Source organism: Ochotona curzoniae, unplaced genomic scaffold, assembly GCF_017591425.1.
Source record: "Ochotona curzoniae isolate NIBS_2020 unplaced genomic scaffold, NIBS_Ocur_1.0 scaffold_4506, whole genome shotgun sequence".
In the NCBI taxonomy this organism is placed as follows: Eukaryota; Metazoa; Chordata; class Mammalia; order Lagomorpha; family Ochotonidae; genus Ochotona; species Ochotona curzoniae.
This window is the reverse complement of record NW_024467119.1, coordinates 3719273-3735223: the sequence shown is the minus strand read 5'-3', so window position 1 is coordinate 3735223 and position 15951 is coordinate 3719273. Positions and strand designations below refer to the sequence as shown.

Here is a 15951-nt window from a genome sequence, read left to right as displayed (position 1 = left end):
ATGGAAATGGTTTGTCACATACTTTCACTATATCCTCTGGACATGTTTTCCTTCTCCTCTGTAGACTTCTCCACCTGACACGCATCTATCACATTTAGCTTATGCTCGCTCTGCACACAGGAGTTCAGCGTTCTGGAACTGACACCTTCCTTCTGCGTGCTTTGTGGGTCAGTCAACTGTCCTTCCAAAGCAGTCAGACTGCCGTCATGTTCTCTGGGACGCGCAGGGTCGTCAGTGTGAGAGGAGCTGTCCCCGCGTGGGCACACGGGGTCTTGTCCCTGCTGCAGGCCTGCCTGGCTGTCAGCCCCGGAGTTTTCTGGAGCAGCTGCGCCCTTGGAAGCCGGGCAATTTAAGGCTGCACTGTCTTCATCTTCGTCTGTGGAGTTCTGACTGAAGCTAAGTTTCCCTACAAAGCTGGTAAAGTCAGCTGCTCTGGGTTCTTCACCAATGCAGGAAAAGTCAGACACCCCCAGGATGCTTGCTCTCTCCCTCTTGGAAAGACTTTGGCCGTGGAAGGGCACAGGCTGTGATGGCAGTGGAGACTCAGACAGAAGCCTCTCCGAGTCCCTTTCCTTGAGGTTACCAGGAGAAAAGTAATCCTCGTAGGAGGACTCGGCGTCGTCCAGGGCCTCGGCCGCAGGCCTGCTCCAGAACCGCGGGCTGCTGCCCAGGCTACACAGCGGCAGGACTACCGTCCGCCTGGGTCGTTTCTTTGGCTTACCACCTGGAGGCAGTGTTCTTTTTCTCTTTGTTAACAAGTTCCTAGGTCTTGAAGTCAGACAGCCTCGGGTTGCAGAAGGCAGCAGCGACCCTGTCTTTTTAGATGTACCTTCAGCTTGCTTTCCGTCAGAGCTGGCTACGCCGCCGGCAGGCTCTCCTGGTCCGTCTCTTTCTTTCTCTGAGTGATTATTCACAGGTTTCAGAGGACTCGTGTGACCCGTGCAAGCAGAGGAGGCTAACAACTGAATGCTCTTTGTTTCCACTTCAGATGAATCGATGCACTGGTCACTTCTCACTTCATTTGCAGGTACTCCCAATATAGTCTTCTGATTTCCACAAATTTCATCAAAGGATGAGTGTAAATCCCCAGCAAAGGATTCACCTGGAAAATATTAATAAAGGGTTTAACTTCTTAAAAACGGTTTACATTATTATAAAGTTTGCCAATAAAATCACCCTTTTTAAATATAGCCCTTAGGAAGAGCAGTGAGCACAACCTGGCTCTTATTTATGTGAAAGGCAGAATTAGAGACCCTGGGGGGAGAGAGAGAGGAGGTGGGAACGTGAGAGAGAGAGAAGGAAGAAAGGGAGTGAGTGAGGGAAGAAGGAAGGAAAGAAAGAAAAATATGAGAAAGGAATGAGAGTATGAAAGAGAGCATGAGAGAACGAGAAAAGGAAGGAAGGGAGAGAGAGGAAGGGAGAGGGAGAGAGAGGAAGATGTCTTTCCGATTTGCTGGTTCCCTGCTCAGGTAGCCACAATGGCTCAGGGTTGGCATGGGCCAGTGTCGCCTTCCTGCGGCGACACTAAAACGACGAGGACTCTCAAGGGCTTGGAACCGCCACCGCAACCGGTACACACACACTGAACGAACAGGTGAACAAGAAAGGAGAGACGAACGAAAAGGGGCAAGTGAAAAGAGGTTTATTGCGGAAAGCGGGCTGCTTATATACAGTTCTCCACCAATCACTTCTCCCCGTGGGTCCACTGGGCGCTACCTGATAGGCCAGTAGCACTGACATAATCACCAGCCTATCCCTGTGACTTCCTGTTTATCTGCTGGCAGGACAAATCCCGCCTCCTGGCCCTGGGCCAGCCGCCATCTTGCCGCGGCCCCTCATACACGTGGGGTTGGTTCCTGGCGCATCGCTCCCCACAGGCCAGGTCAAGGCAGAGCCAGGAGTTTCCTCTGGGTTGCCTCTGTGGGTCCAGGACCCTAAGCACGTGGTCCATCCTCCACAGCACATCCCAGGCGCTTTAGCAGGGAGCTGGATCAGAAGTGGAGCTGCCAAAAATCAAACTGACACCCACATGGACACCCACCACTGCAGAACACAACCACAATACCAACCCCTGGTCCTTGTTTTCACCTCAGGACACTCTGAAGGCAGGATTTTTAACCAGGAAAGCTGGTTTAGGGGACAGGGTAGGAGGAGGGAGATAGCAATTTCTTCGAGAAAGCACCTTCAGGAGACCATAAATTGCCAAGTTCACTAACCACTGCCTAAGTCATACCATATCAGGGCACTGATTCACTCTCTGCCGTTCCACCTTCTCCAGCTCACTGTTTAACACACCTGGGAAAGCATGGCTGGATGGCACCAGGACTCGGGACCCTAACGTGGCACACGGCTTTGGCCTGACCCAGTCCCAACTGTGGTGAGCATTTGGGGAGCAACCAGCAAACAGATTTCAAATATCTAAGTAAACCAGTGGATGGAAGTCTCTGTCCCCAGTTCTTTCAAAACAAATCTTACCAAAAGAAAAAAAAAGGTTAGGTTAGCTAAGGTTAGGTACTTCTTTCCAATTTTAGGAAACATGCGTACCCAACATAAAATAGAAGGACTAAAAGTATTTAAATTACTTAAGGCAAATAGACAAAGAACTGCAACACAAAAGCAACAAGAAGAATGTATTGGCAAGAAGCTATTGTCCTGCACTGTTTCAAGTCATTCCTGTCATGGAACATGCTTAGTAAGCACAGGTCGTCTGGGATCACCACTGCTCAGGACCTACGGTGGGTTAGGCAACAAACACTGCTGCAGTCGAAGCAAAGCAAAGGATGCAGGGATTACTCTAAGTCAAGCAAGGGCTCAACACCAAACTTCATTTCTCACTGATGTTCTTTCTGCTCCTAATTAGAAGTCCTCTACTTGTTCCCAAATTTTCTGAATTATCAGTAACTTCTCTATAGTCCACTGACCACATTCAAGAACACACCCTTGTTTATTACACACTGTGGGAAACCCTTTTTCCTTAGCTCTGACTCTTCTCCAACGGGAAATCCATTGACTGGTGTACCACCCAGCAGAAGCCAAGCCCCACAGAAGCAGGCTGCCAATGCGGGGCACGGACGCAGCCAGCCAAGCCATCCCTTGCTTCCTCTTAGATCGCATCAGCACGCAGCTGCACTCACAGCTGAGGCTCAAACCCAGCCACCATGAAGGGGATACATGTGCTCCGAGAGGGTCTCAATAACTGTATGAGCTCCAGCTTCACTCCCCTGAAACGATTAGAAAACCCTAAATAAGAAAATCACACAAGATCAGAGAAAACAGTGAATTTTACCTGTAAGCAAAGTACTCTGCGAGATGTTCAACGGCATGTCACACACTGAGTGACATGGCTTATCATCAGACTGCTCAAACCTCTGGGAAGCTAAAACAGAATCACAACATTTCACTCCATAAAACTTCAATATTTTCAGTAGATGAAGGTATACAACCTTATAACAAACACAGGTGAGGTATAAAAGAATGTGTTCTGAAAAATTTTAAAGAGAAGGTAAACTGGTATGGGCCTGGGGCAACGACTCAGGACAAAACCTCGCCTTACAAGCGCTGGGATCCCATAGGGTGCTGGTTTATTGTCCCAGCTGCTCCACTTCCCATCCAGCTCCCTGCTTGTGACCTGAGAAAACAGTGCAGGGTGGCCCAACATCTCACGACATGTCCCACACTTAAGAGACCCAGAAGAAGCTCCTGGCTTTGGATCAGCTCAGCTCCAGCAACTGTGGCCACCTGGGAGTGAACCAGCGGTTGGAGAATCTTTCTCTCTGTCTCTCCTTCTCTCTGTAAATCTGCTTATCCAATAAAAACAATAAATTTTAAAACATAAACAAATGCATTGCTTGATCGTTCTATCTGAGCAGCTTCACAATACAGACTGTAGACTGTTATGTACTTTAAAGCAATTTCCTACCCAAAAATCTGATTAATTTTTAAAAAGGAAAAATAGCCAAAGATGCTAGAAACAACAAAGGAGCTGCGACCAGTAGGAATTTAAACCTGGAAAACACCATTCGATCAATATATGCTTTGCAGTGTGAATCTTCTAGAAGAAAGCATTCACAATGGCTGCCATAAAATGTCAACAAAGCCTACTGCATGACTCAGACTCGGAGACATTAACTAAGACCTAGATAACATAGTTAATTCATGACTGTAACCACTCACAAGTCGGGGAAAGGTTTTCTCTCTTCTCTTTCATTTCCTGTAGTCTCTTCTCCATCACAGAATGGTGACTGTAGGTTTGAACGGTCGAACTGTATGTGAGCACACCAGTAGATTCAAACAACAGAACAGGGATATTATCTGAAAAGAAATAAATTCAATTTTAAGCTCAAAAACACATCCATACTTTAGCAACGTGACTTGCTTCAAGAAATCCTCCCCTCACCTTTGTAGTTTCCCTTTTTTAACATCATTCCCTCATCCCCCTTGAACATTTTACCACCAGCTTAGTGGCAAGCAATGTAACTGCTAAGGGCCATCGGCTAAGCCACCACTTAGAAACAATGCCATCCCATACTGGGATGCCGATTCACGTCCTGGCCGCTCTGCAAGTGGACGGGCCACCGCCACTCCCGTGTGAGGCCTGGACAGAGCTCTGCGCTCCGGCCTTCCACTTATGCCAGCCATTTGAGGAGCGAACCAACATACATAAGATCTCTTTGTCCTTCTCTCTGCTTTGCAAATAAATACATTACTTTTTTAAGATGATCATAATAAAGAGGAGTTAAATAACTTATCTGTAATCAAACCACACTACCAAACTGCAGAGCCAAAATGTGCTCTGACCACTAAAAAGTGATTCTGCTTAGTTTCAGGAGCCTGTCTATGTGTGAAGCAAAGATTATGACTGTTCTCTGTGCCAAAAAAAATATGGATTTTTGTCGTATGTGGATACATATTTGTACATTTTTCTAGAACTTAACTGCATATGCTCAAAGTTTAGCATTTTGGCAATAATCATCCAGTCCCATCTCCTTGGCAACTTTCAGGCCTGAACAACATTCATTGTAGTCTACTAGTGTATAGGCGCACATCGATGGTCATTAATGTATCACATTTATGATTTCCAAGAGGCAGTCTCTGGGACTAGTATGAAGGTGCAGCTAGCTTACTCCTCTACGCTACGGCGGCACTATCCCACGTAGGCACCACTTTATGTCCCAGCTCTCTGCTTGGGACATGGAAAAGCTGCGGAAGATGGCACAGGTCCTAGGGACGCTGCATCCGCAGAGGAAAGGGCTTCTGGCTCTCAGCTTCAGATGAGCTCAGCTTTGATTCATCTGGGGAATGAATCAGAGGAAGAAAGACCTCTCTCTCTCTCTCTCTCCTTCTAAGACCTGTCTTTCAAATTATAATAATAGAAACTCAAAGAGCAATTTCCACTAATCTAAAAAGGAGATTTTGTATCTATTTCTTCCCTCTTGTTCAATTGTTTTCAAACATATTGTCTGGTATAAGTAACAAGGGCACAGGTTGCAGAGGAAGGTACAGCATTGACTTGAGGCCGGGCAAAGGGTTGCATCACACAGGTTCCAGGATGTCAGTCTCGGTCACTACTGCATTTTGTCCTCAACCCTCATCCTTGGTAGGACACCGGGGCGTTACAGAGCAGGATGGGGGCGTCCGTCTGACCCAGGGAGGGTGGACAGGGCAGCTCAGTGAAGGCTGAATGTCTGATCCCTTCTGTCATGCTGTCAGAGGCTTCAACAAAGCTTGATGGCTCTACCTGAACAGCGTCACAATACAGACTGCAGAATTTGACATAGTAATACAGATTAAAAAAGAAAAAAGTGTTGAACAAACGTGTCCTGTGTTTGCATTAGGCATGATCGAGCCGGCTTCTGCAGCCACGCACATCTTGTGCCCCTTCCCGGCCCTCAGACGCGCGCAGACGTCCCACGCCTGCCACGGCCACGCGCACGGACACACACAGGCTTCCACAATGCCGTGGCTTACCTTGAGTAGTTTTCTGCCTCTGTAGCTCTTGAGCCATTCTGTCAAATTTCTTTTGAAGTCTTTTATCATTATCTGGTGTTCTGGGGAGAAAATCCTTGGGCTGCATACATTTACGCTGTACAAAAAAATACAAAAGCACTGTAAGTGTTTAACGTGGGAGAAGGCATCTTCCCATGTGCTTCTGATCTTCCATAACACCAATTAAACTTACTGAAAGTTTCCTTCTTGTATTGTCAAGTGCAGCATTTCTTTTCGTGCAATTATTTTTTTAAATAAACGAATGTAATTTAAACAAATAAAAGATTCTATATTACACTGTTTCTCTTTCAGAATCTCAACATGACAATTCTTACCAGAAGCAGTCTGGTACGTTTTACTACTGTCAAACCAGCTTGCGCTCGAAGTCGCAGCAGTGAACACAAAGGCAATTCTGACGTAAGCACCAGAGGAAGGACCTGCTTTCACTGTCTCACTGTCTCTGTGTCCCAGGACTCCACAGGAAGCTGCAGTGCCACAGCCACGGGACACTTCCTGCCTAACCTGACATTCTGAACGTCCTCAAGCAAAGTGGACACCACCGCCTTGAACACAGACTCACGGTGCTGCCCACGTTCACTGGGCTACCCCACGGGGGCACCCTACCTACCTCTCACCAGAGACAAACTGGACTCTGCACCAGCGTTACTCTCCGCCATGGCCAAGTTCTCTCTAACCTAGCCCTGCACGGGGATGCAGCTGTCCACCTCTCGGTTCTAGGTTGAGGCTAAGTCCCATACTGGCTCATATGGATCCTGGTCTGACTTCTTTTGTTACAGGCTTTATTTGAGCGATGCCTGGCTCACGATCTAGCCCGTCACTCACTCACTCCTGGACAAACCCTGCTCTTAGAACCCAGAAAGGTCCCTGCCGCGGTGGAACTTTCACTCTAGTAGGGAATGGCAGGAAACAATTGTAAAAAGTACGAGCCATGTTCCAGCCCAGCAATCTCATTTCCAGACACCTAACCCGGAAAATTACGTCACAAAAAAGTACTCAGCAAAACTGACAGGGTATGAATGCAGGAACATTTACGCACACTGCAAAACACGACAAAGAGAGTCGACAGCAACATCACCACACGACATGGGCAAAAGTGAACTGTCTCCCCATCCCCACCCTGCATGCAGAGCCTGGCAGGCCGCTCGAGAGCGCACTCCCCACCCTGCATGCAGAGCCTGGCAGGCCGCTCGAGAGCGCACTCCCCACCCTGCATGCAGAGCCTGGCAGGCCACTCGAGAGCGCACGTGCCGGAGGTTTAACAGCGACCAGGACAAGAGGCCTCCTTTGCCCTACCACACGGCTCAAATGAAACAAGCATGGACCACGATGCTTCAGCTCATCACGCCAGAGGCAGGGCTCTGCTGAACTCCCTTCTTGCTGTGGTCTGAAACCAAGGTCGGGACGGAAGCTGGTCCGTCCCTGGGCCAGCCCACTGCAGATGAATGTGATGGGGGCAGTGGTCGCACCCGTGATGTGATGGGGGCTGGACACAACTATCTCGGTTAGGTCTCTCACAGCACCCCCCACCCTGGTAGATGGGCAGCAGTGCTGCGGGGCAGGTGGCCCGACTGCCTGTCCATGTTCCCGGGCCCAGGACACAGCAGGCCCAGGGCAAGGCACACGGAATGAGTAGTAGCTGAGTAACATCAAGCAAAAACCCAAGCATGCTCACTGCGCTAAGAAGACGCTCACAGTGGGACTCGCTTAGAGCGTGTCCTTGCCTTGCCCCACCCAGCACTGCTTTAGGCAAAGCAGAGCAGTGAGAACTCGCACATGAGGAGGAGCAAACAGAAGCCAGACTTCCCCAGCTCTGCTCCACTTTCTATTACAAGGCATTTCAAACACGGGCAACAGTCCATACAGGTGCAGGGAAGGCGGCCTGAGCACTCAGCCCACCCTGGCTTGCTCAGCCCACCCCGGCTCGCTCAGCCCACCCCGCTCGCTCAGCCCGCCCCAGCTCACTCAGCCCATCCCGCTCGCTCAGCCCGCCCCAGCTCACTCAGCCCATCCCGCTTGCTCAGCCCACCCTGGCTCGCTCAGCCCACCCCGGCTTGCTCAGCCCGCCCCCGTTCGCTCAGCCCGCCTCAGCTCGCTCAGCCCATCCCACTCGCTCAGCCCACCCTGGCTCGCTCAGCCCACCCCGGCTCACTCAGCCCACCCTGGCTCCCTCAGCCCACCTTGGCTCCCTCAGCCCACCCCTGCTCGCTCAGCCCACCCTGAGCACTCAGCCCACCCCGGCTCGCTCAGCCCATCCCGCTTGCTCAGCCTACCCTGAGCACTCAGCCCACCCTGGCTCCCTCAGCCCACCCTGGCTTGCTCAGCCCACCCTGAGCACTCAGCCCGCCCCGGCTCACCATTAGGCAACTCTAGCTACCAGGTGCTTTGCTCTTGTTTACATACATTTCAAACTGTGTCGAAGATAAGGCCCTTCAGAACACACAAGAAGCTTACACTGTCCAGTCACCAGTGATCCCAGAACATCAGAAAATGTCAATTCAATGCTTGAATAACCAAAAACAAACAAAAGCAGAAAGAGTGGAACCAGTCACTGTCTTCTGACCGCGAACAGAGCCTCGCACTGATCCTCAGATCATGCACAGCAAACGTGTAGTTTAATCCACCTAATTCAGTTCAGTGAGATTTCTGCCAAGATTCTCACAGGAAGACAGAGTAGTGTAGAAGTGGGCCCAGCGCAACAGCCTAATGGTTAAATCCTCATCTTGCATGTGTCAGGATCTCATACAGGCACTGGTTTGTGCCCTGGTAGCTCCACTTGCCATCCGACTCCCAGCTTAAGGCATGGGAAAGCAGCACAGGATGGCCCAAGGCCTAAGGACCCTGCACCCACGAGGGAGACCCAGAAGAAATTCCTGGGTTTGGACCGGCTCAGTTCCGGCCGTTGCAACCACTTGGGGAGAGAATCAGTGGATGGAAGATCTTTCTCCGTCTCTCTTTCTCTCTGTATATCTGCCTGTCCAATAAAAATAAAATAAATTGGGCCCAGTGCAGTAGCCTAGCAGCTTAAGTTCTCACCTTGCACACTCTATATAGGATTCCATATGGGCGCTGGTTCTAATCCCAGCAGCCCCACTTCCCACCCAGCTCCCGGCTTGTAGCCTGGAAAAGCAGCTGAGGACGGCCCAAAGCCTTGGGACCCTGCACCCGCGTGGGGGACCCAGAGGAAGCTCCTGGCTCCTGAGTTCAGATTGGTCCAGCTCTGGCCATTACGATCATTTGGGAGAGGAAATCAACAGATGGAAGATTTTTCTGTCTCTCCTTCTCTATTTCTATTTTTCAAATAAACATAAATCTTTAAAAAGCCTAAAATGTGCATAAGAGCTTAGATCAAAGCAATAAGTTAACCACCTTTTACCTTTTGCAGCCAGACTCTCCGCAGCTGGGCAGCTCAGCCTGCAGCGCCTGGGTGACCGAGCCAGGGAGCAGCAGGGTTCTCACTGCACACAGCAGGCCGGACACAGGTCACCACAGCCCTGCGCACCAGCCACACGTACTTCCGCCATGCCTTACCAATTATATCAACGCATTCCTATGAGCAAATGTCTATAATTTATCAAAAAAGGTTATTTAAAATGAACCTTACCAATATCAAACTTAATACAACTCTTAAATATATTTCTACAAGTTTTGTTCTCAGGAACAGAAAATAGGAGCCAATTCGTAACTGCCACGGCGCAGAATGCCAGCGCCACGGGGCGGAGTGCCAGCACCACACCGCAGACTGCCAGCGCCACGGCGTGGAGTGCCAGCGCCACGGGGCGGAGTGCCAGCACCACACCACAGACTGCCAGCGCCACGGCGTGGAGTGCCAGCGCCACGGGGCGGAGTGCCAGCGCCACGGGGCGGAGTGCCAGCACCACACCGCAGAGTGCCAGAACCACGGCGCGGACTGCCAACACCACGGTGTGGAGTGCCAGCGCCACGGGGCGGAGTGCCAGCGCCACGGGGCGGAGTGCCAGCGCCACGGCGCAGAGTGCCAGAACCACGGCGCGGAGTGCCAGCGCCATGGCGTGGAGTGCCAGCGCCACGCACCTTCCTCTTGAGGCTGGGCAAGTGCTCCGTGGTGTTGGGTGCAGGGAACAGTGACTCGTCCACATGTGCTCCCGCGGTCCTGCACCTGCATGGAAAATAAGCAGAGAATTAACTCGGCTGCATGGCAGTGAGCAACCTAACAAACCTACACTTGGGCATTTGTGTAGACCTTTCTTTGTGGTTATTTCTGTAGACACAGAAGCCAGTAAAAATTAAATTTTCCAAAGTATTCTCTCTCTATTATTTTTTTAAGTATTTCAGAGGAGCAAGTGGCAGGTAAGGAATTACAACTTTAGCAAACTTGGGACTTGTGATCCTTCGGGACTAGCAGCCCACGGTGCGTGGCTGGACACCAGGCAGGGCGGCTCAGTGGCCGTCGAGCCCACGGCCGCTGCCCTTCGCACTGCTCTCATCTCCAGCCACCACACAGTCCAAACCCTCGTCTACCCTGGTGCTCACGGGTAATCTCACGCACAGGTTTAAGTCTTTTATAACACGGCCTGGAACAAGCCCAGGCTAGCTTGAGTAAGATGCCCACTGTTCAATATCTAACATGCAAAGAAGACATTTCAGAAAACACTGAACATGGCGCATATCCACGGCGTGGTCGTGCGGCTCCCGTGGTACTGACAACGCGAGCGTCTGCAACGTGACCGCTTCTGTGACAGAACGGCTGCTTGTTTTCACAGTGAATCACCAACACTAACACAGCACTAACCCCCAAAACCAGATGGAGACGCAGCTGAGAACACTACTGAGTTCTGCTAAGGAAGACACGACCACACTGACAGACAGCAGTGAAGGACCGTCATAGGACAAACACAGCTAGGTCGCCAAAGAGGAGCCTAAGAGACGTGCCAGTGTCAACCCAGCGCCAACCCAGCCCCAGCTCCTGGTGTGGCACTGCAGGGAGGCAAAACTGCCCATCCGCAGCGGGCAGCAGAGCGTGCTCCTGTGCAGCTCAGAGCAGATGGAATGAGGAGATCCGAGACACAGAATTCAGGCTGTCCTGAGGGTCGCGTTCGCCAAACTTGAACCACACTGTGTGGGCTCCAGAATGTTACAAAAGGTGCAAGTGGGCCCGGTGTGATGGCTCAGTGACTAAATCCTCGCCTTGACCGCTGGGATCCCATATGGGCACTGGTTCATGTCCCGGCTGCCCCACTTCCTGCCTGTGGCCTGGGAAAGCAGTCGAGGACGGCCCAAAGCCTTGGGACTCTGCACCCACGTGGAGGACCTGGAAGAGCTCCTGGCTCCTAGCTTCAGATTGGCTCAGCTCCAGCCGCTGCAAGATGAACCGGAAGATAAAGGTCTCTGTCTCTCCTTCTTGCTGTAAATCCGGCTTCCCAATAAAAATAAATAAATCTTTAAAAAACAAAACAGAAGCCTTCTGGTTTGGGTTGTCAAGAACAAGTGACCCCTGGCACGGGAGGTTATTTTAAAAAGAAAGGCACAAGCGAGGGCCAGGCCACGGGCCGGGCAGGACTAGCTGGACCACTGCAGTGACAGAGGCCCAGGGGAAGGGCACGGCGGGGGGTCCTTAACAAGCAGAATCAGGAACACGCACTTTACTCATGCCCCTCAAAACCCCAGCAAGAGGACTGCAAAGGAAAACAAAGTTACAAACCAACAAAAACCAGTAAACAGCACTCACTCTGGGGAACTGAGAAGGAAAGCGGCGGGGCATGGCAGGCAGAGGCCGCGACTAGACACCCCTCCAGCTGCGGCCACAGGGCCCAGGGACGCAAGGGACAGGGGTCTCCCTGCAGCAGCAGCGGGCCCTGCTCGCCATCACAGCAGAGGCAGTGTTCAGTTTAGATGGCTAGAGCCTGGGCAACTCTGAACTGATGGCAAAATTCAAGGAAAACATAAATTCTTGCCCAAAATATCCCTTAAAATTCTGTTCAACTCAGCTACTGACTTGCCCCACGTGTACTACGCACATCGGGACACAAGCACGAGTGACACACACTGGAGCCTCGGCCAAGGATGCCAGCTGCACACACCAGCTCATGTCTGGATGTGACGGAATTCTTGGAATTATGGCCATGGTGGCGACAAGTCTTTTATCAAAATACACTTTGAGTACAACTGCTTAAGTCGTATTATTATAAAGTTGCTTAAAAACACCAATTGCCTATGAGTGTGGAGAGCCCGCAGGAGTGGGAAAAAGAAGCCAGGACCTAAGCCAGATGGGAAAGTGGAAGCAAGAGAAAGCAGTTCACTGGGAGCACCTTTCTCAAAGGGCCCCTGGGCACCAGCTTGAACCCCGAACAGGCTTACCAGGTTGTCCTAACTCTCCTACCTCTTTACACACAATGAGCAGCAGCAGGCGGCCGCACGGCAGCACTCACACCCCTGCAGCACGGAGCTGGCCAAAGGCTGGCCCACACAGCAGGCTCAGCTGACCCTAGGGGGGCAGCCAGGTCCTCGAGGGCAGGCAGTCTGGGAAGGGCTGGACTCGGTGGAGCCGGATGTGTGTCTCCATACAGGACCACTGTCCTTACCCATGTAACACAGGGCGGGCTGCAGACAAACGGCACTCGGTCAGCTTGGCCTTCACTGCAACTATTCACAAGGAAAGGGCACCAAATGCAGCGGATCGAGCAGCTCAGAAGCTGTTCTGGAAAATTCTAAACTGCTACATCAAAATACACACCTGTCAGGTACACAATCAGAATTCTATGCACTGGCCTGACCAAAAAAGTTCCCAATTAGACTTTCCTCCTGAAATGTAAAGTGTTGACACTGCCCCCACCTAGTGGCCAAGAAGAGAAGTGCCTGAGAAAGTGTCTGAAAACCGGCACACTGCACCCGCCTTTTCCAAAGGCCGCCGCTTGAGAGCAGGGCGTTCCGGGATGGCTCCTCAAGGCTGCCCTGCTGCTTCTCCCTGCTCCTCGCCAAACGCAGTGTACGAGGATGGCACTGAATTAGGCACTGGCTGGTATCTTTGTGAAGGCTCCAGCCTGTAAGCACCTGATCCTGGACACAGAGTAACACTGCGCTAGGGCCTCAGAAGCGGGGAGACCACCGCTCCCCAAGTAGAGACGGTGTGAGCAGGCAGGAGCTGCTGCGGCCCAGCCACCGGAACAGCCCACTGCTCCCAGTGAGGCTGCGCTGCTGCAGGAGGCCGGCCTGGCCCGGCTGCACTCCTCCGGCCTGCCTGGCCCCTCCGGCCCGCCTGGCCCCGCAGCGCTCCGGCCCGCCTGGCCCCGCAGCCTACCTCCGCAATCCACAAGCTGCTTCCTTAGAAAGCTGAGACAAGAGATCTGAAGCAAGCCTCAGGGAGGAAAAAGCCTAACAACTATATGTAGGGTAAGGACATGTGAGAAAAACAGTCAATACTGAAAGGAAATTACAAGACACCAGAGATGCAACTCATCCACAGCCAACACATCACTCCTTTCCTTACGGACACACCGCAGACAGCTCTTCACACGCATCTGCCTGACGCACGCTGGTCGGCCCTGCATTCCCAGGAGGGACCCCGCACATGACCTTCAGGCTGGACAGTACACCAGAGGCAGAACCAGACTGGGACAGCTCTAAGGAAACAGATTTCGGGATGACCAACTTCAGTGAAGTGCTCCTTTGGAGTTAAAGCACTGTGGTTCCTGAAAGCACCAGTCGCCCGGAGTCTCCTCCCTGGGCCAGGGCCCCTCAGCCCCAGCCCCGCCACACGGCCTCTGACCCTGCCACTAAAAGGCTGCCCAACTCCACACTGAATTCATTCATTCCCGGAGTGCGGTGATCCTTCCTAAACGAGGTGTCAGATGCCACAGCCTGCTGGGTTTACCATAAATACTGTCACATGACCACAGCCAGTGTCGAGATGCCAGCCAGCTGTGGAGCAGGACCAAGGGCCTCCGAGCAGTGCCCGCTCGGCATCTGACCAGCCTGTCTGCTCCCACAATGCGTGCTGAGTTGGACAGACCCGTAGACAAGCAGACAACTCTAGATCCCTTCTGTCATTTAAATCTTGTCTGACTGGCACTGCTTCTAACCCCAGCTGAGGGCGAGGCTCGGGCAGGCTGTGTGGAGCAGGGCAAGGCTATATGGACAGGCTCCCTCAGGTGGCAGAGCGAGACCGTGGGGCCCAGAGCTGCCGGCAGGATCAGCGAAACCACTGCGCCAAACCTGAAAGCAATGCTTCCCAAGCTCCAAGGACAGGAAATCTCACACGCTGAAAAAACTGAGGCGCCCCGAACCTTCTATTGGCTAGCAGACACTAAACTCATCACCATAGCTTCTATGAAAAAGAACTCCACTGCCCAAGCAGGACAGGCAGGGAGCAAAGCGGTGGGCTCACACCGTCCTGCAAAGGTCACCAGGGGGCTCCTGCGTGGCAGACCTCTGAGAGCTGACTCAGGACGAGTGCCTGCCTTCCCGACGCCTCCAGTGGCTCGAGCAGGGCCAGGAAACAGGTCACCGCCCACCATACTGAGCCGAGGGAGCGGTGGGCGGCACGTTGCCATCTCAGGCAAGCCCGTAACAGTCAGGGTCTTGGATTCCCCAGAAGTGGTGGAGGACCACCGCCTCCTAGGACACATCAACAGGAAATCTGATCAGAAGCAGAACAGCCCAGATAGGAAGGCCGAAGGTCCAACGCTCCTCTGCAGCTCCCCACTCCGGCTTCCTGACAGTGCACACCATGAGAAATGGCGGGTGCTAGTTCAAGCGCTAGGTCGCCGCCACGCATGTGCAAGGACAGGACCGAGTTCCAGCCTCCGGCTTTCGCCCGTCTGGACCTGGCTGTTATGGCGCTCGAGCAGTAAGACAACAGACGTAGATCTCGGTCTTTCAAAGAAACATCAAAAGAAAAAATCATCAATATTCTTCAAGAAAATTTAGAAGTGGTAGGCAAGCAACTTTTATTTTTCCTTTCTTCAATGTATTTCCACTGCACAAAGTAAATATGGTAACTATCAGTTGCTGTTACACAGTCTGGTTAACAGGAACTCGCCCAACACGCCCAGTAAAATGGGAGTCTGCTGCCACCTACTGACCATTCATATTCTCAGCGGCAACATGAGCAATGGCCCCAGACAGGAAGTGGACAGACAGGCGTGATGTGTAAGTTCTCATGAACAAAGTTCAACCTCACTAAGACCCAAGGGAATGCAAAGGGTACGTCTCACCTACGAGCTGGCTAAGACTAACACAGGACTCACAGAGTAAAGTACCAAGAAGCGGGTATTCTTGGACCCTGCTACAAAGATGAGAAATTAGGACCCTCCTTCCAGATGATTCGCAGGAAATCTGTCCAAATGCACCAAGGTTTCAAGCAGCAGTGTCCCCTCCTGGAACATGGGCCGGCAGAGCCCGTTCACGCTCACACACTGCATTTAGAAGCCTGACACACAAAAGGGAAATGAAAACTCCCCACGAGCCGACCTGTCACGTGAGCCCGGGGCAGCTCTTCCACCCCACGCACCCACGCAGGACTCCACCGATCCAGGCAGAGCTACAGCCAGGAAGAGCTTGCCACTGTGACACTACACACATATTTACACAGAAACAGATTTCTCTAAAATAGCGGAGACCTAACATTGAGTAATTATAAGATTAAAATGAGATTGGCTTATAATAGTTAACAAACAAGAAAGGAAGATTCTGGATTTGGAAAGCCCAGGGTTTACGTGCATTTTTAGAGTCATTTATGTGGAACACAGACCTTACAGCGAGGAGCTAAGCCTTGCATCCGCTGCTGCACCACCAAACGGCCGCAGGGTCACAGCCGAGCTGGTCTGAGGCGGGCAGCCAGGAGCCCCTTCCAGGTCCCCCAAGTGGGCACAGCGTCCCAAGTGCAGCAGAGGGAACGTACACTGGAGCCCAGACAGAAGGCCGACCTTCGCTGCCTTCCAGGGCACACGGGGAGCTGCATGGGAAGCACAG

At 51.9% G+C, this 15951-nt stretch overlaps 1 protein-coding gene across 5 annotated transcripts in view; it reads right to left on the bottom strand.

The window, feature by feature from the left end:
- The window catches only part of MCPH1 (microcephalin 1), a 170629-nt gene that overhangs the window by 140289 nt on the left and 14389 nt on the right, over positions 1–15951 (bottom strand). For all 5 annotated transcript variants that reach the window (XM_040966777.1, XM_040966776.1, XM_040966778.1 and 2 more), the window contains 5 exons: positions 10057–10141; positions 5968–6082; positions 4174–4311; positions 3287–3376; positions 23–1102 (listed from right to left, as the gene is read on the bottom strand). In XM_040966777.1, coding sequence (XP_040822711.1) covers positions 23–1102; positions 3287–3376; positions 4174–4311; positions 5968–6082; positions 10057–10141 — 1508 coding nt within the window. The remainder of the gene's footprint in view (positions 1–22; positions 1103–3286; positions 3377–4173; positions 4312–5967; positions 6083–10056; positions 10142–15951) is intronic.